Consider the following 25,777-nt stretch of genomic DNA (forward strand, 5'->3'; position numbering starts at 1 on the left):
TTAGTTGTTTGGTCTATAAAATGTCTGAAAATGGTGAAAAATGTTGATGATAGTTTCCCTAAGACCAAGATGCATCTTAAAATATCCTGAATTGTTTTGTACCGTCCAACAGTCCACAACCCAAACTGATATTCAGTTTACTGTCATAGAAGAATAAAGCAACCAGAGATTATTCACATTTGAGAAGCTGGAATCAGAGAATTTGGACTTTTTTTATTAAAAAAATGGCTCTAAATTATTAATTGATTATCAAAATGGTTGGCAATTAATTGTAATAGTTGACAACTAATCGACTAATGGACTAATTGTTGCAGCTTTAGTACTAAAAACATATGATGCAACATGTGCACCAACAGACACCAATCAAAATGTCAATTGAAATTCACAATTCAAATGTTTTTTCCAAAGATTTAATAGAAATATTATAGTTCAACATTCTGGGTAATGTACTTTTTCACTCTCTTGTTGAGAATTAAATGAGAAAATCGATACCATTATCATGTCTGTGCTGTAGGTATGGAGCTAGAGCTAACACCCAGTTAGCTTAGCTTAGCATAAAGACTGAAATCAAGGGTAAACAGCTAGCCTGGCTCTCTCCAAACCTCAAATAAAAGGCTACCAGCTCCTCTTCAGATCCCAAATTAAAATATTATATCTTGTTTGTTTCATTCATACATAAACAGAAATATAAAAATGAAAACTCGTGGTTTAGAGTTACGAATATTTACTGTACAGACATGAGAGTGGTTTTAATCTTTTCATCTAACAAGAAAATGAATAGGCATATTTCCTAAAATGTCTAAATATATGTTTTCATGTTTTCTGCTTTCATGTCTCCACTCCTTTGAAGATTTTGGGATTGTAGTGAATCAACACCACACTCATAAATCAAGCAGGTTTCTTTTTTAGTATACTTTGTCACTCCTTCAGTGTGAACACATTACATATTCAAAATTTGTTTAGAGTTGTAGACTATGTAATATTGAAGTGGGGTACACCTAAGGAGGTGCAGATCAGTGATTTTTCTTTTTTTCTCTTCCATTTCTATGTTTTGTTGCAGGAGTGTGTGTCCACCCCTAAGGCCCTCCCTGACTCTAGCTGTCAGAGGGAAGGAGAGGCTAAACTTGGTGAAGCGGAGAATAGAGCAAGGCACATGTCAAATATGAGGGGATCTTGAGTAAACAAAGTATAACACAGAGCAAAGCAAAATCGTCTCTCATCCCATCACCGTCTTTCACACTATTTCCCTCTCTGTCTCTTTGTCTCTTGCTTCCTTGATCCCCACCTCTCTCTGTCCCCCTCCCTTTCTGTCTGTCTTCTATGCCACATTTGCAATGTTTTATCTGCCCCTCAGTAATTCAGCAAAAAACATTGTGCACATCAGCATGACTTGTAATCAGTCAATCAGCACTACAGTAAACTAACACGTGCTGAATCCAAATGGACCGTAAAATCGGTGGTTCTTAAGATTTCTTAGACAGCCAAGTATCTGCATGGGAAATTTGCAACAGACATATTTGTTGTCAGAGTTATCTAAATCAACTTTACAAATCATGTACAAGAAGCAACATGAGCAGCGTTGTGTCTCGTTCTGGGCCCTCAGCCATATTTTAACACACCAGAGCATTAAGAAATTAAGCAAAAAAGCAAAATGCAACAGAAACACAGAACTACTGTAGCCTACGGGTTGGTTCTAATAATTGCAATTGACAGGGACAAATTCCCTGCTCCCCTGTGTATGTCAGATGGGCTTATTCCCAAACTCCACAAATCCCCCTGTCCAAACACAACCATATGGTCTCCCAGTTGTTCGCGACCAGCTGTGCTACAGTGTATCTGGCATGGTTGCCATGTTCTGTAGAAGAGCACTGACTTCCCCTCCATTGTAACTTAATAAATCCTCTGCAATGAGGCCAAAACTCACTCAGAGTGAAGCAGTGTTTTCTGCTTGACTTTTACCAAAGTGAAAATATGTGCACAGTGGATGATTGCATAATTGGAATACAGTGAATATGAATTTTATAATGGCAGAGTTAGCTTAATGGTTGACACCCTCGCCTCACAGAGAGAAAGTACCAGCCCTTTCTGTGTTGAATTTGGATATTGTGTAGTTTGGGTGCTCTGCTTTCCTCATCCATGGCAGAAATGTAATCATGACTGTCTACTTCCAATTCATCAGATAAAAAACACACATGTAAATATTATTTTGAACAGGCAGCTTTATGATTAATAGACGTACATTTCTGTTTATTCCATGCTGTGACCACTAACAAGATCTGCAAGGATATAGTACTGTATATGCAAAAAATCAACAGTTAAGAAAGCAGTGACAAATGTTCTATGTCTATATCTATGTATATCTGTGAGCGCAAAACATGAATATTTTTTGAACGATTTCAGATGTTTTTGATGTTATATAACTTTGCTGCTGTTTCAGTAGCAACAACTTACTGTCCATCCTTATAAGCATGAGCAATTGAGGAAGGAAAATGGCTCTGCAGCAATTCAGGCAGCAATCACTGGGACCATATGAAACAAGAGGAAAACAGAGGACAAGGCATTCCATTAGGGGTAATTTAAACTCACCTGGTTTGGTGGGAGAAACTCATGGTTGTTTTCATTCATGTACATGTTGTCACCATCAAACTGTAGTAGAGAGAAGAGAGAAAAAGAGAGAAATGAGAAAACAATTAGACAGAGACCGACAAATCCCAACGGGGACTGAAAACAGAGATTTTCAGTCAGTCAGTGGAGATACAGAAACAGTGTAACACAGCAGCCCTAATGACTGCGAGTCCTCGGCTTATAGACCTCGATGCTCTGGTGGATGTCAGTAATTACAGTTCATTAGAGACACGTATAATTAGGCCCTGTCAAAGCTTGTGTAACTCACACTCTTCGTCTCAGCTTGCCTACAGCCTGAGATTGTGTGTGTAAGTGTGCACACACCTAACTGCTGTGATTCCATGGGTGTCACAAGGCGACAAAGGCACAACAGAGTGATAATCACAACACTGAGACCACAATACCCACACCAACGGCCATCTAGTTAGTCGGCGAGCAAGTTGGCTAGTCACACATTTTAGCTTGATGAACACTTTATGGTGTGTGCTTTCTCATTCTATTTTTGCATTTTGCTACTTCTCCAGCATGCACAAAAGCTAAATCAAATCAACACTATTCAGATAATAGCTAATTAAATGACATAGGACAAGTACATCAGCCAACAAGTTGACCCACAAATTGATCTGCTTTGGCATTCACTAAACAGCTACAGGAATTTCCAGGGGACTATTTCTGTGTTCAAGATGACTTCAGTTAAATTGACTGTTTTTGGAAAGCTGAAGGCTCATGCTCCTTGCTCTGATTGATGTCTTCCGTGCCATAGTGTGGGTTTCCCAACTCTCTTAGGGTGTTTTCAAACCTATAGTTTGTTTGCCCTGGTCTGAGTCATTGACAAACCAAAATGCATTACTAAATGCAATGTGAGAACATTCACTCTACTCATTGGTTAGTGGTGTCTGGGGCGGGAGCAAAAACATAAACACAAGAAGACTGTCCTCTGGCCAAATGTGACATACTTTGTTGCGCTAATCCAGGTTGGGCCTTGATTCATTCTCCGGCTAGCTGCTAGTAAATGTTGATTTCACTTATCTGCATCCCAGCATGCAAAGTGCACCTGACTACAGGAACTGTTTAGCTCAACCTCAGAGAGGATGCCTTGTAGTTGAGTCAGATTGAGGTTGGATCATGTTCTCACTGCAAACTAACTAGAATTCGCTTTGGACTGTACTGAGACCACTTCCTCAAAGGGTCTTAGTACAGTTGTTTTGTTCCACACTCGAGTATGATTGCTGTGTCCACATCTGCCCAACCAAATCACACTAAGGGGGAATACAAACTAGAGTCTGATTCAACTGGACTAACCAGGGCAGATTTGCTCTTAATCTGCCAAATGAGAATAATAGCCAGAGAGCTGGCCAATCAGACACAGAGGCTGTTTCCCAGTAAGCCAGTCCTCCTGACCAATCACTAACATGGACAACCAATATTAAATGGTAAATGGACTGCATTTATAGAGTGCCTTTCTAGTTTTCCGACCACTCAAAGTGGTTTACACTACATGCCAACATTCACTCATTTAAACACACATTCATACACTGATGGCAGAGGCTGCCATGCAAGGTTCCACACTGCTCATCAGGAATTTCTAATGCTCATTCACACACTCACACACCAATGGCACAGCCTTCAGGAGTAATTTGGGGTTCAGTATCTTGTCCAAGGACACTTCAACATGTAGAATGGAGAAGCCAGGGATCAAACCACTGATTTTCCGATTAGTGGACAACTGCCCTACCTCCACGGCGGCCCTGAATCACCAATCTACCCCTTTACTAACCCTGCCAACTAGCCACCCAGCTAGTGATCAAGAGACCATTCAGATGCCAAAAGGTGAGAACAACCTTTAGCGCTTTTACACTTTGCCAGAGAAATGATGAGAGGGCAACCCTGCTAATTCAGAGCTCAGATATTCAGAGTTTAAAAAGGGGAGGCTTAGGAGAAAAGGTGATGGTTTGAGGTTAGAGGATGAGAAAGATGAGGGTGTACCCATGAGCTAAAGGAAAAGGAGTGAGTGAAGATCGCGTGTAAGCGGGAGGCAGAATAGGAAAAACACTGTAGGTATGGAGTGATAGAAGGGAATGAAAAGAGAGGGTGAGGACAGAGTATGAATGAGCAAAATACAGACAGAAGAGGAGGGTTGTAGCAGCAGTGGTGGCAATAGAGCCTGCGGTTGTTCTGGCTGTAGTGTGATTAACACTGGGGTCACAGCCAGAGGCCGCAGCTTGAAACACACAGGCATATAAACATGCACACACACATACACACACACTCCCAGAGGCCTTCCCTGACTCTCTGTCTGACACTATTTGGCACCAGCCATTTATGAGGAAACAAAACACACCTTAAGACAGCTAGTAGTGGCTGAGATGAATTACAGCTGCTACTGTAAGGTCAAGCTACGGGATGGATATGTGCCTACAGTAACTCACTAAGAATGTTTCTCAAGCTGTGGGCAGGGACCAAAAATGGGCCACAGTCTTTTTTATAGCGATGTTTCACCATGTGTAATGAGCCATAGGTTCCAGGAACTAAATTTACTGTATTGTAGCTGTTCATTTGTTCAGTATGAATCATTTTAGGGTTTTTTTGGAACATTTGAATATATTCCATTTAAATTATGGTCAGATTCCACTCCAACAGAGTTGCTCATGTATTTTTGTTTATGTCTTGACACACTCAGAGCACCAAACAAACTACAGTACAAAGGCAATCCCTTGCAACATTATTCAATTTGAAGCCCCAATTCCATTTCCAAGTTATCATTCAGCCTCTGATGGAACTGTTACTTCTAGCACAATGATTTCTGTGTGATAGAACTATTAGTTTGCTGGAGGAACAATCATTGTATTCTGCAATGAAAATGAAATCACTTTCTTTATTGCTCTTGGAAAATGATTTTACATGCTGTCCTAATCACATCGTGCTGGATATGATGGTGTCTTGGAATAGGTTATTTTCATACCTGCGAATCAGATCTCGATGAGCAAAACAGGATAAGTAGAAAACAATTATACAGAATGTCAAAGAGCAAAGTGAAGTCTGTGCTTCTGCGGCACAATGGGAAGGAGTCACTGAGGGCAGAGTTGTTAGAATAATAAACAATATCTAAATCGAGGGGAAAGGTAAAAATAATTAGTTCCTGCTTCTTTGTGGTCAGAGAATAGCCAGTTAAGCTAAGTGTACTATAATCATGCTACAGTACAGATACAAGAGCAGACCTTGAATAACAAATCTCTACATGGCCCTAAGGAATGAAGGCTTACAAGCTAGCTCACAAGCTTGCTAGCCTTTGGTCTGCACTTACCCTGTGCCAATTTGAGTTTAATAGCCTGACTCCAGGTATGTTTAAAGGCATAGTTTAACATTTTGGGTAATACACTTGTTCACTTTCTTATTCTTTAATTATATATCTTTAATTATATAAGAAGTTAGAATATCAATACCGGAAGCAGGGGATTAGTCCGAAAACCCAATAGTTCGAAAAATGATTTAACAGATCATTTTGTGGCTAGGTGCGGTGACTTCCTGGTTTCCTGTCTTTTTTCGCCCTTCTTCTAATCTTTATAATAAGCGAAGCTTATCATCTGCTGGCTCTGGTTTCATATTTAGTGTACAGACATGAGAGTGGTATCAATCTTCTCATATGACTCTTGACAAGAAAGCATATAGGGGTATTTCCCCAAATGTGGACTTGTTGAAGTCCCCAAATGTGGACTTCAACATGCACAAAAAGCTTGTGCACCAAAACATTTTATTCAATCACAAGTAACTGGGACCTGTTAGTGAACCAGGTAAATTGAGTCAGTGCATATTGTACTTTACTTGTACTTTAAAATAGTAAACTGGATAAGAAGTTCCACATCACTAACTTGATATTAGTGCCAGAAAAAGTTGGGTGAAGGGAATCCACCTTACTGAAGTATCCTTGACCAAGACTCTGAATGCCTCCCTCAGCGTGTGATTCATCTGAACCTGACCTCTGACCTCTGAGCAAGAAGTTCATTTCATCTGGGTTCCCTGCTCTGATGTTTGTTTAACATTTTGTATACATGGAAGATGACAAAAGCTCTGAAATGTTGGGAAATAATGTGAAAAATTGGACGTGCAGTGCTCTCATATAGAGATTTGTGATAACAAAGTTTATACTAACAAGCCAAATAAACTACAGTAAAAATGCACACAGAATAAATTAAGAATGCATGCAGCTTTACAGCAAAGGCTTGGGAAAGCTGCTCTGTTTGCCAGGTGACTGTTGCCTACAGACATCAGACAAGCTTTGTGCATATAAAATCTTGGTCTCACTCATATTATGTATATCTTTTTCCAGAAATCATAATGTGCTCAGTGTGAACATACGAGCAGTTGACACATGAGAAAAAGGGAGGTTTGTAAGGGAAGGGCGAGCTTGTCGTGTCTCTCTCTGTTTGCTTTCCTGCGGCTTTGAGGTCATTAATCATAGCGGTCAAATCTACAGCAAAACAATTGAGCAAAGGAAAACACAGACAGAGAGAGAGAGAGAGGGTGAAGGGGGGAGGTAGAGGGTGAAGGTGAGAAAGAGGTGGAAAGCTACAGTGAGATGGAGGAGAAGGGAGTCATGTTGAGCGAGGGAATGAAGGAGAGAAATTTTGAGATGGATTGAAGCTTGAGAAAGAAAAGGGACAAGTAAGGCCTGTACAACTGACGCACTTGACACCAGACTCTTGTTTGCATAGCAGAAATGCAAATACATGAGAGGGAGAGAGATAGAGAGAGAGAATGGGAGGGAGAAAATAAAGTGGGAGAGATGCTATAAATAGCTTTGTGTTTGCGTAAAGCCAAACCAATGTCAGTTTGATGCAGGAAGTGCACCACAGTCATAGAGGTTATAGAACAACTGTTGACTGGAACACAACATATCAGAAATGCAGCTTCCCAAAACCTTCAAACAAGGACTCACATCCAAAACTGCCAAAAATTTTATTCGTCCATTAATAGTTAAGCTTCTCCTATAAAACTATGTCAAATAACTTTTAAAAATTGATTTCCGGTAGTGAAAGTAATTGGGTCGGTTGTTAATGTGTCAATGTTGACACTATTCTCTCTCTCTCTTTTTTTTTTTTTTGCTTTTACCCATCTATTATATTAAAAGTTTATTTATTTATTTACTTATCTACTAATATCTTTGCATACTGCATTAAATACAGTATGTGTTCAATGTTTTGACTATCTGTGTTTTTTACTTTGTGTATTATGTATGTGGGAAGATGAAGTCACCTGAACATTGCCTGTGCTCGGCACTGACATGCAGAATGAAGGAGTCATAATAATAAGTCCTCAAACTCATGGTATCTGTTAAAATTTAAACATCTTGATTCATTATTTTCACCTTTTTACAGACAAGCAGATCTTAGTTAATTTGCCTGGAAACATAACAGGAACATGTTGTTAGCTAATTCTACATAGTTTTAGCCACATTTATATACCTGGACATTTAAATACCAAAATATTAGAAACACCTCTCTGTATAACACCATACAGTTCAACAACACCACAAACTGTAGCCTCCAAAATGACCATTAAGTTTTAGCTTGTGTACTTATAAACTGGCAACTGAGTGTATATACAGTAGAATAATGTTTATTTTGTACTGCTACATTAATATCATTAAACTACTATAATACTGTAACGATGTACTGTTTGATGACAAAATAAAATCAAACCAACACTAAACCTTAAAAAGTCTCTAGTTTCAGATTAGATTTGTTACACTTCCATATTCCTACTATGACGGTTATTTTGCATTCTGTGCTACAGCGCTGCTAACCTGCATTGATCTACACGAGAGGCTTTTCTCATAAGGTCGCTGTGAGCCCAGCTGTGCTTTACTGTACGCACTGAATACCAAATCTCACAACCGGTAACTGCAGCCAGGTATGTTTTAGATTTAAAGAAAGATGAGGCAGGAGAGACGAAGGGAGGAGGACTTAACCCTCCTTCTAGTCTCTTTCCATGGTTACAGCATGCGCCTCCCTAGTTTTTCACCCCAGCGTAACTAATCGTGTGTCAGTCAATGTGCCGATGGAAAGAGGCAGCAGTCAAAATACCTGTGTCAGGACTGTGGTCATTAGAGCATTCAATGACTCGCTGGCAGGCACACACACACACACACACACACACACATGTGAATGCACACACACATGCATAAAGGCATAACCAAAGCAGAGAGAGTATGGGGGATGGTGTGCTATAAAGCAGATATGGATTGCCTTTGTGTATGTGTGAGAGTGTGTATATGTGGATATCTCTGCTGCTGCTGCTGCTGCATGTGTATTTCACCTTTATGTGTTCCTTATGTGCATGCATGTTTGCAAATTGCATATAAACAATCTGAGCGTGCATGCATTATGTTCTTGGCTCACATGTGCGCACATTGCATGCGTGCCTTCGTGTTTGTGTAATGTATCCTGTCCAATAATACACACATTGATCCCAGCGAGATAAAGATAACAAAGTTAGACCTTCCATAATATTTATTTTCCCATAACAGACCTGCTCAGCCACGCCCAGTCATATAACTCCATGCAGATAAAATATGGTCTTCATTACCTTTAAACCTCAACACACAGAAACTAGTGAGGAGAAACAGAATTGCCCTTCTTTCTCGACTGAAAGAGCAAGAAATGAATTGGAGCAGCTGAGATTTTTTTACATTACCATGACAAATACGGCGAGATGGGGAGGAGAGAGAGAAAGGGAGAGATAGAGAGAAAGAGAGGGAGGGAGACACATGACGACAGACAGAAAAGGGCAGATCAGACAGAAAGACCAAATTGTGTAAAAAAAAAAAAAAAAACCAAGAAAAAAAAAAACACATCAGCTCAATTTGTGCTAGACTGTAAGCTGTGAGCTGAGAGGAGAAATAAAATAAGGCATTTAGCTGGGGATCATGTTAAACCATGCAAGTGAATGAGTCCCCAGAGGAGAGTGTTCCCTCTCTTGCTTATGATGGACTTAATTGCCTCTATCAGTGTTAAGATATAACATTCATCTCAGGTTTATTGCTTGGCTTTATGGTCTTGTCCATCACACTGAGGGGTTTCAAGAGGCAGGCCACTCCTCAAATGGCACCTTAAAATAATGAGACAGATTACAAAGCAATGAGGAGAAGAGAGAGAAAAAAAAAAGCATCATTTATATTTGGAAAATAAGCGAATTTTACAAGAAGTATGGATGAGCAGATCTGGTATGTGAGTGCACCGGCAGAGCAGAATGGTTTTGATGGTATGCTGGATGGATTACTCTTCGGTTTCTGGGTCTTTCAAAATGCATGGTTCAACGGGCTAAAGGCACACACATCTCCCCCACCTCTGACCTCCGAAAGCTCTGGGTAGGTGTAGGGTTTCAGATGGCCACACAATCGTACCATTGTGCTCCTGTTAACACAATGAAAACAAAGCTAACACATCGTTGACATTCAACTACCCCCACTCTGCCTAACCTTGACTTCCAACACAACTCAGGTGGAACACAGAAATGGATAATCAAGTGATACAGAACTCTAACAAGAACTCAAATACAAGACACCAAAACATGCTGATGGTAACGTAAAAATAAATGCGATTTACGCAATGTGTCTCTACATGGACCAAACATCCAAGAATATTTATCATACAATCAAAGCTTGAAATGCTTCTTGGTGAATGTGACATGGACATATCATTTCATTTCTTTAAGATGTGGCTCTGATCTCCTAAAACAGGCTGCTTCTCATCACATGAGGGCTTGAGAACCATGTCTGCGTGTTCCATTAAATCTATTAAATCCACTTGCATTATATCATAGTGCTTACCACACAATAGGAGCCTTTCAAGGGCAGTCCCAGAGGAAGCCAACAAAGGGCCCTCTCTTTCAGGGACTAGTCAAGTAATTCAGAAAGAGCCAAACACAATTTTGTGTGTGTGTGTGTGTGTGGATCTTCTTCTTCAGCAGACCCACTAGCGCAATTTCTCCAAGTCAAGAAAGAGACTGTCACAAAAGAGGAGGAGAGCGGAAAAAGAGAGCAGCAAGATACCTGCCTTTTTTCTCTCGCAAGTGCCTTATTTAAAAGACACAGGGCCTTGTGGAGAAGTATTCTTCCTTAAAATAGTGAGGACAAAAAAAAAAGCACAGACCTAGAAAGAGATACCAAGCAGCGATTTGAGAACAAATGAGGCCTGGTTGTATTCAAGAAATATGCTTTTTTATGTGCATCACTATTTTTTCAGTTTTGCTTGTCTGCCTTTAATGATGATATTTTGCAAAACTCCGAATTACATTCAGTGACAATGGTTTTTCATGTCCAGTGTCAACATTTTTTAAATGCTACTTTCTGGTTAAGTTTAAGGATAGATCAAGGTTATGGAAAATAAATTACGGTTAAGGCAAAGTTAGGGTTAGGCAACTAAAACATTTAGGCTAGGAAAGGTAGTGGTTAGAGTTACTAAAAAGGTTAATTGCATGTCTGTGACAGCACTTGAATTGAAATCTCTTTCGTAAATGTCAGACACGCTACACGCCCCTCCACGTCCACAACTTCGGCATCCTTCAATACACAACTTCCTACATTGGCACGAAATGTTGGCTTTGGATATAAATTATGAGGTGAAGATCAGCCAATATGGACATAATTCCAAGGGACAAAGGGTTGATCTGTCTGTCACGTTTCCTGGATATCTAAAAAAAAGTACTTACCAATGGCTAAAGAAAATCTGATCAGTTTTTGTCGTAAACAGCACCACCATGTGGACATTTGTAAAACATTTTACCATTGCTAAAATCTAGATGACAAATACCAGAGCAATCCTGCAAGACTTTAACTATTTTACCTGTAGATGGTGGTACAGAAACATTATAAATTGATATGGCAGATATGATTTGGATTGATGTAACTCAGTGGTCCAGACTCTAACTCACTTGAAATTTTGTACAAATCATTTTTGTACAAAGCTTTAATATGCCAAGACAGGATTTTGGTATTCTCCATACATCATGGCTTCCAGTTGTCAATCAGATTTCTTTTCACTGCGTATTTTAAAGCAGATCCAGATGCAGATTTTAAAATATTTTCTGTTACAATAACACATTTAGAGGATTGTGCAGCCTTGCACACTGAATGCTTTCTAGTTTAACATGAACTTCAGGGAAACTTTGTTCAAACCTGCTCACCTTTTAATGTTTGTGCACTGACATTTATGGCCAATTCTATTTAAATCACAATTATTGTCTCTTCCCTCACCCTGCAATGCAGTAAAGCATAACTTCAGCTGTGTAAGATCTGCTTTCCCAAGGCACCAACCTGGTGTGCACAAGTACAGTAATTTTCAAACATGCATGAAAACACACAGTATTGCACCACCAGGGGGAAAAACCCTTCTTTTTGTATTTGGGACCTCACCATGTATTTAAATCTAAATGCAGCATCCAGCACCATCTAGTTCTGTCGATAGGGCTCAAAATAATTCACTGTTCTTTCATTCACTGCCATGCTGACTCCACATCCAGCCTCTGCCACTAGCATTCAGGCAGAATTTTCTATTACCAATCTAATTGCATATTCCACCCTGACAAGAGCTCATTAAACCTTAATTATACACATGTTGTTTTCTACAAACATCTCCATTTGGGTCTCTCTGCCTTGTAATTGTTCAGGAGGGACAACCAGTTGAGATTTCACAGATTGAGAGTGAATAAGAGGGAGAGACAGCGAGAAAGAGAGGGAGAGAAAGAGAGGTAAAGGGAAAGAGAGAGAAAGAGAGAGAGGGAGAAGAGAAGGAAAAAATACCACAGAGAGAGAGAGGGAGAGAGAGAGAGAGAGAGAGGGAGAGAGAGAGAGAGGGAGGGAGAGAGGAGTGTCTGGAAGTAGGTCATGCCTCTCCATAAACAAGGCATGGTTTCTAAAATAATATACCCATCCAGTGGAAGTAATGCCAAACAACTGAGCGAATGTGGAGCTCATGTAATATTTACAGAGCACTAATACATAGATGGCAGGTCTTTTTCTCAGCAACCCCCCCCCCCACCCCCACCCCCCCCACCCTCCATCCCCCCACCCCCCCTTTCCAAAGCCAGAGGTTTCTTTTTTTCATCTGCTTTTTTTCCTTCTTGCCATTTGAATTTCAGAGAAAGCCAACTACATTGATATGGCAGGGAGGAGGGGAGGTTGGACGGGTGTTAAGATGTTGAGTTCCCCTCACTTTCTTTCTCCCTTCTTTTTTTGCCTCTCCCCTCTCTCTCTCTCTCTCTCCCTCTCCCTTGCTCTCTCTCTCTCTCTTCTTCCTCCAACCATCGGTCTCTGCGCATTGGCTTTGGCTGTGATGTTTTTTTTTTTTTACACATTTGTTACATTTTAGCGAGGGAAAGTGGGCCTTAATCCAGACTCTTTGAGGCATGGGCGATGATATTACTGTGGAGAATCAGCCTTTTAAAGACTTCTTTAAACTCCAGCTGCTGCTGTAAGGTCACCAAGCACTTGTTCAACGTCGGGCCCAGCGTGATGCTTCTGGGCTCGGGACTAACTGGCTGTGTCGACTTCAGGCCAGACTTTCTGGGCTTTTGACAGAGCCTGGCTACTGCAAGAGGGAAAACAGGAATACCTCTGCAGCATTTGTGCATGTCCAAGGCCTTGTGAGAAAAAAATACAGTTTGCTGATTATTATTACCTGATTTGGCAGCAAAGCTACTGGGTATATAGTTTAAATATTGATGAGTGTATAGTATAATACTAATAAAGAGCATGTAAGGTCAGTAGCTTGAAGTCAAGTGTATGTTGAGTATTTGTGACTCACAAAAATAAAGAAATCTTCATGGTGTTGCTGAAACATATTCTGCATGTGGAAAATTATATCAACTATGACTGTAATTACACATATTAAACCAAAGCTACATTGTACGGTTAATTGCCAATTCAATCTTATTGTGTATCAACTTGAAGTGTAAACATAATATTCTTATATGAAGACATCATGTTATTATTTCACATTGTTTTATAAATGAATGACTCCAAGCAAACTGTAATCTAGTATTAACCTAAATTACCTATTGAAGTGTTTGTGTTACATGTGTAAAGAATATTGTGTGATGTATTAAGTGTAAACTTGATTATTTTAGATATAATTTTGAATAAATTTGCTATATCTTAATATATCTGAGAGTATGATCATTAATACTGTGATATTCATTTCAGTCATGTCACCTACTACACTGATTATTAGAGGTTTTACAAAAAGAAAACCTGATGTTTCGTTATTTTTTATTCTGTATTTATATGGGTTATGTTCATGACACCTTCAAATTAGATTCTTTTGACAATTTGTGTCGGCATGAAATGAGATGTCTATCACCGACCATCCGGTGTCACCGCCACTTAGCACCCAAAAAGCATCAAGTGTCCAAGCTGAGCCTCTCAGTCATCGCTGGGGACCTCCTCAGCCTGTCACTGTTGACACTTACAGTATGCATCATTGATACCCACCCAGCAGTAGAAAATAAATAGCCTGCCATCAGATCCTTCCTGCTTTGCAATATTACAGTTATCTTGGCAATGTTTTGTTGTTGTTTTTTTTTACAGCAGGCGTTTGTTTTGTGTCTCTGTTTCCTTTGTTTATTCAGTTGGTTAGTTAAAATATTCCATTCTTAGCACAATTACAGTGGAACATCACTCAGCTCTCACCAACATCAAACATGCTCACTGTACGGTGTGATGTGAGCCATGTCAAGATAAACAAACATGACATATTAAACTGGAAAATGAGTCACTCACTTATTATCTCAACAAAATAAATCTGGAAAACACTAATTATAACAACCTGAGCCTGATCCTGACTGATTCAACCCTGCTCTCTGGCTGTATGTATGAATGTACAGTGTGTGCGTGTGTGTATGTGTATGTGTAGGTGTATGTGTGTGTGTGTGTGTGTGTGTGTGTGTGCGTGCGTGCGTGTACGTGTGTGTGTGTCTGTCTGTCACATTCTTCTTCTGCTGCTGCCTTAATAGGCAATCTCTTAGATATTCGCTACAGAATAGCGCTCATGCAATATTAATATCACACCAAAATATGGAAGCCCGAGCCCCCACTCTATCTCTCACTCCCTACATAATTGACTATGCAAGGCTCCAAATCAGCTTGGAAAAAGAAAGAAAGACACAGAGACAAAGCAGGAGAGAGGGATGGAGAGAGAAAGAGAGAGAGAGAGAGAGAGAGAGAGAGAGGGACATGTAGAAACTAAGGGAAAGAGACAGAGGAAAAAGAGAAGGAATCCTTAGACGATCCTGTCATCTCTGCACTATAGTAGATTTTGAACCTTCACCTTATATCACTGTCAAGGCAGTGGAGCTAAAACAACAACAACAATAACAACGGTAGCTCAAACAGTTTGACTCTCTGCAAAGAATACGCTGTTGCTTATCCAACCTGAGCTAAAACAAACCTCCTTTCCAGTACAGTAGCTTTGGGTTTCGTTGTGCATTAACATCATTGTGTTTCAGTATTTTATTGTACAGATTCCTGTATTTCTAATACAGATTACGATAAAACTTGAACTTGAAAATGTGAAACCATGCATGCATGCATGCACCAGATAGGAGTTAACCCATTAAACCTCACTGACGTGTCAGAAGATCACTGAGTACAAAAACATGTTGTGCATCCAACCAGTGTTTTAACTCTCAACTTTATTTTGAATTCTAATGGAGATCCCAAACTTTCCATGGATACTAAATATGTCAAGATGAATTTGGGGGAAATGGATTTTAAATAATGCAAAAGACCTCCAGAATATTTCAGTTTGATGAAATGGTGCAGTCATAAAAACGTGGAGTATTGAGTTTGAAAATTTCACTGTGTAAACATTTTATAGATTCAATGAAATATTGTAAAAAGAAAGACTACATATGATACTGTCAACTAGTTTAGAATCAATTTTCTCATCTAAGTCCTGGCAAGAGAGTAAATAAGCATATTTACCAAAATGCCCAACTATTGCTTTAAATGGGACATATTATGCACATTTCCAAGTCTATATTTATATTCTGGGGCTCTACTGGAATATCTTTGCATGCTTTACAGTTTTAAAAAAAATCCTTATTTATCTTATACTGGCTCTTTATGCAGCCCTTCAGTTCAGCCTCGGTCTGAAACAGGCCATTTTAGCTTCTGTCTCTTTAAGGCCCCCCTCCCAGTGAACCCACGCTGTTCTAATTGGTTAGCTTCCAGAAGCTGCATCTCGGCAGACTTCTGTCCACTCAAAAGGTTACATAAAGGAACAGAAGTAGTGGATTTCACTTATTTTTTCTGGTTCTTTACTCGAAATGTCAACTTATCAAATACATCCGTACATATTCAGACCCGAATCTGATCTGTAAAATGCGAGTGGAAAACGTGAACAACCCATGGAACAACCTTAGCGACAAAGACTATGAAATGGACGGCCGTTTGTGGGCATGCGAGAATGATCATCACAAGAAGGAAGCAGAGGTGCAAACGAAGCATTCAGTGGAGGCTGAGGCCTGGGCTTTTGACTTGCAGCGAGCATTTTACATAGGTTCACTCAAGATTTGGACTTTTGACCATCTTTAACATAGACATCTGGCATCATAACAATATAAAAATAACAAAATCACACAAATCCCTGTCCCCTTTAAGTATTTAGGTCAGTAAGAGATCAGTAATGTCTGTAATTCAGTAAGTTTGGTTTATTGTTCAGTCCTTTGGTATATGCTCACAGTCAATGCACTTAGTTTACACACACATTCATGCATTGTGAACATTACACAGTGTTCATTTGTGAGTTTGGGACAGATTCATATGAGCCAAAGAGCACTGCAATAAAGTGTATGTTCTATTTCAGGGCAGAGATTCTTTTCAAAGCCACTAATAAAACAAAAGTTCACTTTATTCATGTACATGCAGGGATGGCAAGATCACGGAGGAGCACTGGGGGACAAGCCCTCTGAACGGAGCATTTTAAAAAATGAACTGTAGGCATTTAGAGTCGTAATAGATGTTGAAAGAAAGAAAAGAAAAAGGTTGCAGGGGCAGAGCTGGTGGTTAGGGGGAAGGGGAGGGGGGGGGGGGGGTGTGGGCAGTGCACCTTGACAGGAAACATAGAGGTGAGGAGCAGGAGTTGGAGGTTAGTTTGACAGAGAGAAAAGAAATGGTGGTGGTAGTGGTGGTGGAAGAGGTAGGGGGTTGGGGAGGGGGGGGTTGGGGGGGGGAGTGTGCTGCTGCGGAAGTGCCAAGCCCACTTTTAACTGAACCAAGGGTGAGTGACGGTGGGGTGAGGGAGGGAGGAGGGGCAGAGATAAAGATCAGGGGAAAATAAAAGGGGTGTGCAGGGGAAGGAAGAGGAGAGGAAAGAGAGGATGGGTGAGAGGAGCTGGGGGGGTGAGAAGGGGGAGAGGGATGGGGGGTGGGGGGGGTGGGGGGGACCTACTGCACCTTGACACTTGCTCTCACCGCAGCACCTGATAAGTGCAATGGAAAAACGTCTGGTTTCCTCCTGCATGTTAAGTGGTTTATGTTCTCCTCCACTCCATGCAGCCTGTAGCTACAGTCTGCTACTGTACTGACGCTACACCCAGGTAATAACAGACAAAAGGAAATGACAGAAAACCAAAGAATGAAAAAAAAATAGCACATATTGTCTCCTCTTGTGCTTTGCCCTGAATTTTTTTTTTTTTTCGGAAATTCTAATCTGTGCTAGAGATGTAATCTTTAAATTGTTGCTGAACCAAAACAACTAGATAATTTAGAAATTTCCCTTCCCTCACATTGTTTATCCATCATTTTTAACGTGTCGGTCTTCATTTTACAAACAACTCCTGCATAAAGCTTTAGATGTAGAATTTAATTTGCACAACAGAGGATCAGATGAAAGTGCATATATATCTTTACTACCTCACGCATGTCCTGACAAGGAACTCATTCCCATGATTTGTAAGTGCGTCTCTCCACCGAACAGCATTAACAATATTCACTTTAGATAACATATGATTCCAGGCCCTGGGAGAGGATGGGTTTCTTAGAAATGCTTTGTTAGCACTCTCCCCCTTGATAAATGATTTAGGACATGTGGCCTGAGACATCAATACAATCTCTGTTGTAATTAAAAAAGGTGTGCACCAACAATATTACACAGCTTTTGCTTTGTCTGTCTCTGTCTCTCTCTCTCTTTCTCTCTCTGTCTCTCCCTCTCCTCCTCACTCACCCACTCTTCCTCTCACTGAGCCCTGGAGCAGTGAAGAGATAATTCAAAAAGCACTTGCATGGAGTGAAACATGAAAAAGGGAGACATATGAAATTAAATTCTCTCTTTTCAGTCTATTGTTCTTTCATTTTCTCTCCTTTGTTACATAAATGCATAAATGCATAAAAGCAAGCCAAGCTAGATTCTAATTATGATTTACACAATACTAAAAGATTTCTTTTTTATTTTATTAAAAAATGAAAGAAAGGTTTTACAAACAGTAGACTAACTGTTCCAGCACTTTGTGAAAGTCAAAGTACTGCAAGTGCTGCATCACTAAACTTCAATAAACTTCTTTCTTTCTCCAAGCATCCTAATGAAAAATTATATAATAAAATAATGGGGAAATGAGACTTTGATGTCCCAATACAGCTGCTATACAACAAAAGAAGTAGAAAAAAGGGAAAATCACCAAAATATTAGAATTTTTATAACTAATAGATACATTAACATTAGCCCTTTCTTTTTTTAAACCTAAAACAAGTCTGAAGTAGAGGCACTGCATCCAGAAAGCCACACATTTCTTTGTTCTGTACAAACATACAGTAGGAAGCAGTCGGTTGGCCTATCAGCTGCAGCAACATGCTTTTGCGAGAAGCTACCAGGCAAATACCGCACAAACCACCAAGTCAGACGGGTGCTTTATTGGGAGCCTTGTGGTGGCCAATGATGGTTTGGGGATGGGGGACTGAGCAGATCTATCAGAGTGAGCGTGGGAAGACGACACGGTTAAAGGATGAGGAAGAGGTCATGGCAGCTGAGGATGACGCTAAGTTTAACTTTGGGTTGTATTGTTTCCTGGTCATGATTTAAGTCTAGATATTGTTGATTGTCCTTAGCAGTTGTTCCTGTGTAGAAGCTTTCTATCATGGGTCAAGAACCCCCGGTTATTCTATGTCTAAGGCAGGGAAGAGAAACTTCAACCCATGAAATATTACAAATGTACAAGTTTGCATTGTTGCTGCTCAGGTTTACAGGTTAAATGTGGCGTGTAGATACATGTAGGCATAGATGAGACCAAGGGGTGAGGAAGCAAAGGGTGAGGGGGGGGGGGCTAGTAGACATGAGTCTTACCCCAGTAGAGGGCAGTCTCTTGCCGTCAGGGTTCGGGCGCATGGGCAGGGAACTGTAGAGTCTCACACCTCGATCGGCAGCACCGTATCTGTTCTGAGAGGGGAGAGAGACACAGAGACATTTTAAGTATATTCTCTTGCTTGCACTCTAAAACTTAGCACAGATGAAGGACTACTGATAACATCACAGTAAAGAGATCCAGATTTTAGTTAAATTTGTTTCAAAGTGCATTAGTTTGAAAGTTTTAAACTCCAGTACTGGAATCAGTTCCAAAGATCCAAAGATGAGGGATCATACAGTACAGCCATTGTGCATGCTGTAGTTCTGTTCACTGTCCTCATTTGAGTTTTTGTGTGATTTTTGTGTTAGTTTCATACATTTCCGCCAAGTCAGAGAGCCTGCACATTGGCTGCCATGTTAAATCACATCACCTCATGGTGATGTACCACACATAATAACTGGATAAGGGAGGTTCAGCAGCGGCACTAATGGAACTAAGCTGTTGTGATCATAGCCAGGGTTCCTGCGCTCCACTGTACTCTACTGACTCCATTTTTCTATACATTACACAGCTGATAATTACAGTGTAAAGGGTCCTAAGCCTGCTGTCTCCTCCCTTCACTTCCCTGTGTGGGTTTCAACCTGTAGGAATGGTAGCAAAGCCCTCAGTACTTGGGAAGCTAATGATTTGCAACAAGTGGTCCCTGCCAGGGAAAGACAGTACAGCTCAGTGGGGTTCACACTGTGGCCCACAGCCGCAGCAGGGGTACATCCCAAGATTCACTTCAAATCTCACTCTCTCTATCTCACACATTGTCTTCAACTCTCTCCTCACTTCAATCTCAACTATATACATCTCACTGCACCTTGATATTCTGTTATTCTCACATTAACATCTCTGTTCAGTTACATCTGGTCATCTGATTTGTACAACAGTGATAACCTGCTGTGTGTGTGTGTATGTGTGTGTTAATTGATAAAATGAGTTCCTTTTCTCTCAGGTGTTTGAGAGATTATTTTTACATCTTTGCTCTGCTGTGTTAAAACAAAAATTACCACCATTGATGTGGAAACTGGTTTGTTGTGAAAAAGAGTATGAAACATGAATTTATATTTGGAAATGACTATGAATGCAGCCCGCTAAGTCTAGTGCGTAATGGCTTTTCCACTCTTGATCCATACAGCGTCCTAATGAGGACAAGATGTAGATTATTGAGGGAAAAAAAAAACCCACATTGCAACAATCTAGAACAGATATCACATTATCTCTCTCACTCACACTTACTCTTTTACTTTCTTTGCTCTTTCGGCTTCTTCTTTTTAACATTCATTCTGTCACCTCACCAACCGCACACACACACACACACGCACACAAGAATGTATGCACACAAAAACACCCAGACACACATGCAATCAGACAGACACAAAAGCGTTCAAGGACAGGGATTCAGATTGCTATGCATTGAGACATGCAGTATTTAACAACTGAGTGAGAAAAAAATCTCTCAACTAACCAAAACTGGCCCTGCCTTTCATTTCTTGTCAGTCACATGGTACAGGCAAACATGCATCCTATGCACACGAGTATAGCAGCCCTTGCCTTTAAAGTGGAACTTCTATAAACACACCTTTGCAGATTGTGTTTATGTGCCTAAATGCGTAGTGATTACCATGCAGTGAAACCCACAAGCAATGTCTGCAAAAGCGTACATAACATATTCAAGAAAAACAGTAGCAAGCTCAAAGAGCATGATTTATACCCTATAAGCAGCCTTCTATGCAGAGCAGTGTGTGTATTAACAGTATGCTGATCCAATGGTGTAGGCCTATATCACAGACTGTATACAGTACAGGCAATCCCCTGAGGCAGACTGAGAATACTTGCTGTGTAAGGTTTTGATTTCCTGTGCTCATTATGAAAGGTGAAAACAGATGAGTAGACAGCAGTGGCCATCTTGTCGATATAGTTCGCATAATGATGATGCAGCATTATTAAAGAGAACTCTCATTTACAACTTTCCTCGGCGACTGTACTGTCCTGACAAACAGCAACCTGAAAAACAGGAGCAGCCAGTGTGTAACTATTTTTGCAAGATATGTATGAAATGTGCATTTAAAGTTTTCTCAGATTCAAACAATTTGATGAGTTGTCTTGTGGTAGTTCTTTCTGCATTCATTGATCGGAAGTGAAACCATGTTATTATAGGTCATAATCAGCAACATGACCCAGTAAGTTGCTCTTGCACATCGTCTAGACAGACATTTCTTTTTCCTTCCACCTTGCAGAGGAGCTACTGTACACTGACTCCATCTCTCACTGGAGACTTTTCCTTTTGTGGCTTGTTAGGTAGCTTGCCAGCATCGCAGCTAAATGAATTCCTCGCAGAATAGCTGCTTTAGCCAGCGAAGGAGCCACAGTAAGTGAATGTTTGATATTTCTCCAGTGTGCCAGGCTAATCTGGCCCTGTGGCATGCCATTACGGGGCTAATAACAGCTGTCTGCGGCCTGGAGGGGACACAAGCAGGCCTGGCTGCGCTAACTGGCCCTGACAGACTCATTAGGAGTGCTGGCACCCAGAACAGCAACAGCCAAACTCCTCACATTTCCTTGCTGGCTCACAACAGTTTGCAAGTGCAAGAAGCATTGTTCTCTACACTTGTTCTCTGACACCTTTCTTTTGTTTTCTGGTCCTCACTTCAGATGCTCTCACCCCTGTCACCTCACTTTCACTTTCTGGCTGGCTTTGGGTTTCTGTGTTCTGTGTTACATCTACCAAAACCAGATGCTGCCAGCCGTTTACCATCTCTGCTCAACACTATGTAACCTCTTATTCTTTTCTCTAATCTCAGCCACCCACACTTTAGTTCCGACCAAAATAGAGCACAAGGCAGAGTTCACTTGTTTGTTCACAGTGCTGTAATCCTCCCTGATAAAAGTTTAAATAAATCGATACATGAAAAAATAACTTTGTAAGTCAGTTTCTAACTAACTTTGGTGTGCAGCCACAGGAAGATGCTGCACCACACCAGGAAGAGGCTGGCATCCTCTGAACCTTGTATCAGTAACTGTAGCCGGGCCTGTTTGAGGACAAGAGGGACTTCCCCAGGCAGACAGCAAAAGCAAACATTGGCCTGTCGCTTGGCAGGGCCGAGCCAATCGGTACAAGCAGAGCAGGCAGACAATAAACACAGAGAGCCAGTGGTGGTCGTCTGTATGTACAACCATTAACAATAGGGGGAGGGATACAAGTTGGGCTGTGATATGCACTCTCTCATTCCTCCTCCATGTGACAAAAACTTTTATACTTGCATAGAGATTTATTCAGACATGATACTGCCTGCACTGATGCACATGACAGACTCAGATTGCGTCTGACACGAGTGAAATAGTATATCTGCTAGGACAAGATGAAGTGTGATGCTGCAGGTTTCAAACTATAACAAGTAACTGAAAACCTACTAATTAAGAGGCAAGTTTTTATCAGCCAATATCAAATTATCACATATATTAATATCAACATGTATACTAACGGATATGAAAACTTTAATTTCCACAATAAAACATTTACTAGCAGCATTTTTGTATATATTTGACACAAAACGCCAAACATCTCAGACATGTCATTTATGAGGATTTGCTGCTGTTATTGGTGATAGTAAATTCAAAATGTGTCAATTGTAGACAGTGGTTGAACAAAATAGCAATCTTGGGATATACAGTATCTTGTTCAGATACTATATATATCAGATATATCTATGTTTGCTCATGCTATGTTTTTATGTAAAATAGAAGAAGGGGAAAAAAAGAAAATATATTGTTATCAGATATCTGAAGTATCAATATCCACTAAAATCTAATATCTGTCCGGCTCTATCATTTAATAATAAATCCATCATCTTTATTTTTCTCCAAATCAGAAGCTTACCAAAGCACAGTAAGCACTGCAGTACATCTACTCATTAAATATCAACGTTGGCTTTGCCTTTTTATAGGCTGTGTTGCCGGGGCACTGTAAAGCCAAAGGCACAGCTGTGGGGGTATAGTTACCTGTAACGTTAGCTGTTGCATGTTATATTATTTACACAGATCTGGACTTAATGGAACACATGTGTGTCTGTAGCCGACATTCTTCCCAGATTAGCTGAAAGGCCTGCACACATCGGACTCCACCGATGAGAGGAATGCGAGGCCTCGACCGGCACATGGGGAAACCTAATCACTCTATGGTATACAGTACTTACATACACAAACTAATGTATGCACACACACAGCCATGCATGTACATACATACAATGTTTATACATTACAGAGACAGTGCCTCATACTGTATGTACAGTATGCACTCAACAATGCATGTACGCTGACATCCGATGATCAATAATACAAAACATTACTCTCAATCCAAATAGCCACTCAGTCCCTACACAGTTCAATTCTGCTCCCTTTAGCGCTGTTGTAACTGATAAAACACATTATCCTGTCAATTCTGTTGCATAAACATATTACATAATATCAGTCAGATTTTTAGCAGTGGTGGTCTAAGAGTCAATATCAGAGCATGAATCACTTTTTCAGTGGTTTTTAGAGACTTTAGTCTGAGACAAACCCGACTACAGTGTGTTACAATGGTTTGCATATTGCATTGTGATGAATCATTTTCCTTCATAAACCTTTCACTGAATGTCATATTTAATTTGACTACAGATGATTCAGTTATTATTTCTGTCACGCTTTACATGTGATTTTCATAATTTTGAGCTTTAGTATTATATGTTTAAACAAAAGCTAAATCTTTTATACTTCTAAATCTTTAATACTTATAAATTATACTTGAATTAAAATAATAAATCACTCAGACTTATAATGATTTTAAGGCTTCTCAACTTCATGGAAACATTTTTTTCTTTGCAGGGACTCGGGAGGGATTCAATGACATCTTTTGATGTTAATTTATCCACAGAATCTCTGCCACCATCTGTGAGTTCTAGCCTACAGACCTTGAAGACACTGACAATTAAGTGTTGTTTATTTCAAAGGGAAGGACAGACTTTAACCATATCTCAGAAACTATAATATATGAGCAGAGAAGGAACTTGAAACTACTGAAATGTGGCTCAAGGTTCATGTATAGTTAGTCAGTTGCACTCCTTTGTACAAAGAACACTGTACTAGTGTGATATAGTTAATCAATACATAGCATTGATGTATTATGCAGCATGTAGTATTTTTTAGAGCTGCAATGATTAGTCGATTAACTGATTAACGGATTATTTGATAGAGAGAAAAATACATATTTTGATGATCAGCTAATCGTTTTAGTCATTTTTTAAGCAAAAATGCTTAAATCTGTTGGTTGCAGCTTCTCAAACGAATGATATTTTATAGACAAAACAATCTATTAATCAAGAAAATAACTGGCAGATTAATCGATGATAAAAATAATCCTTAACTGCAAAACAAGTATTGTTAAATTTTCAGTAAATAGCCATGATTTTGTGTTAAGATAGCACCAACGGGACACTACGCAGAGATGAATGAACATAACATAATTCATTTTTATGTAATTAATTTGACAACTAAAAAAAACATATCATTCATTTCCAGCTACCTGCAGTGAGAGACACACACTGATGAGTTGTGTGTGTGTGTGTGTGTGTGTCTGTGTGTGTGTCTGTGTGTGCGAAAGAGATGTCAACTAAGGCCTAAGCAGCTCGACCATAACCAGGACATGAACTCAGGGGCTACCTGCCTCGGGCCACTACTGACACTCATACTACTGATCACACCATTGGGAATATCCAGCCAACGGCAGGGTTTGAGCCGTGGCTATTTATAGCTGACTGCAGTCACCCTCCATCCATACATAGTGTACACACATATGTGTTTGCATGTACGTACATACTCATGCTTGGGATTCTATGGTGGGAACAACTGACTGTATAATAACCATTACAATTCGAATTTAATTTAGCAGCTTTGCTTTGTGTCATGTCTCTTTTCTTCTCTTGTCTCTTGTCCTCGTCTGCTCTCTATCACTTCTCACTGTGCCGCCACCCTTCCTCTTGCTGCCTTATCTTTTATTTATATATTTCTCCAATCGTTTTTGTTGTTTCACTAGTCAACACAGATTATAATTTACACAAAACATCAGCTGTAGATACTCAAATTGAACCTTTGACATCAATCTGCGTATTCATCTGTACTTATCTCTTCTATTCCTTTTCTCTACATTCTCAGTCTCTGCATTTCCAGAAATGAGTATGATGTGTTAAAATGCAAATACTGCACATACCCAGTGTGTGAAAAGTGAGAGAATTAGGTTTCCTCTTCCCACAGAACATTACATAGAAGAGACACAACTTGAAGCGTGTGGAGGTCACATTTGCATTTGACTGTGGCAAACCAGGTTTAATTTGTAACTCAACTCATGATGCCATGATGTTTTCTACTATAGATACCAGAAAACCTCATTTCAAACAGTAACAATATTGTGGTAGTTCTTTCTCTTCACCAGAGGTGCTGCATTTGTCGAAACTTGACCCATTACCGAATCCTTTTAGGTAATTGTGCTATTTTTAAGAAATACGAGTGAAAGTGGAGCATCTGCAACATAGTTTGGCTTCCCGACTTTGTGCTCATTTCACAAACTTTTATGACACCGCTGCACTCCTTTCTCTTCCCCAGCTCTTTCTTGTTCTTTCTAACTTGACTTTGTGTGTCTACCTGCTACAGAGGGCTGTCGCAGAAAGTAGATTCTGTATCTGCCGGAGCAACAATGTAGAGCTTGGCTGCTTGCTTTCAGGTGTGGGGCTTGATA

General features: G+C 40.0%; 1 protein-coding gene across 3 annotated transcripts in view; it reads right to left on the bottom strand.

The window, feature by feature from the left end:
• The window catches only part of tox2 (TOX high mobility group box family member 2), a 115,580-nt gene that overhangs the window by 42,595 nt on the left and 47,208 nt on the right, over nt 1-25,777 (bottom strand). For all 3 annotated transcript variants that reach the window (XM_067586808.1, XM_067586806.1, XM_067586809.1), the window contains exons 2-3: nt 18,960-19,052; nt 2,587-2,646 (exon numbers count right to left, since the gene is read on the bottom strand). In XM_067586808.1, coding sequence (XP_067442909.1) covers nt 2,587-2,646; nt 18,960-19,001 — 102 coding nt within the window. In that variant the 5' untranslated portion in view covers nt 19,002-19,052. The remainder of the gene's footprint in view (nt 1-2,586; nt 2,647-18,959; nt 19,053-25,777) is intronic.

Source organism: Thunnus thynnus, chromosome 4, assembly GCF_963924715.1.
Source record: "Thunnus thynnus chromosome 4, fThuThy2.1, whole genome shotgun sequence".
In the NCBI taxonomy this organism is placed as follows: domain Eukaryota; kingdom Metazoa; phylum Chordata; class Actinopteri; order Scombriformes; family Scombridae; genus Thunnus; species Thunnus thynnus.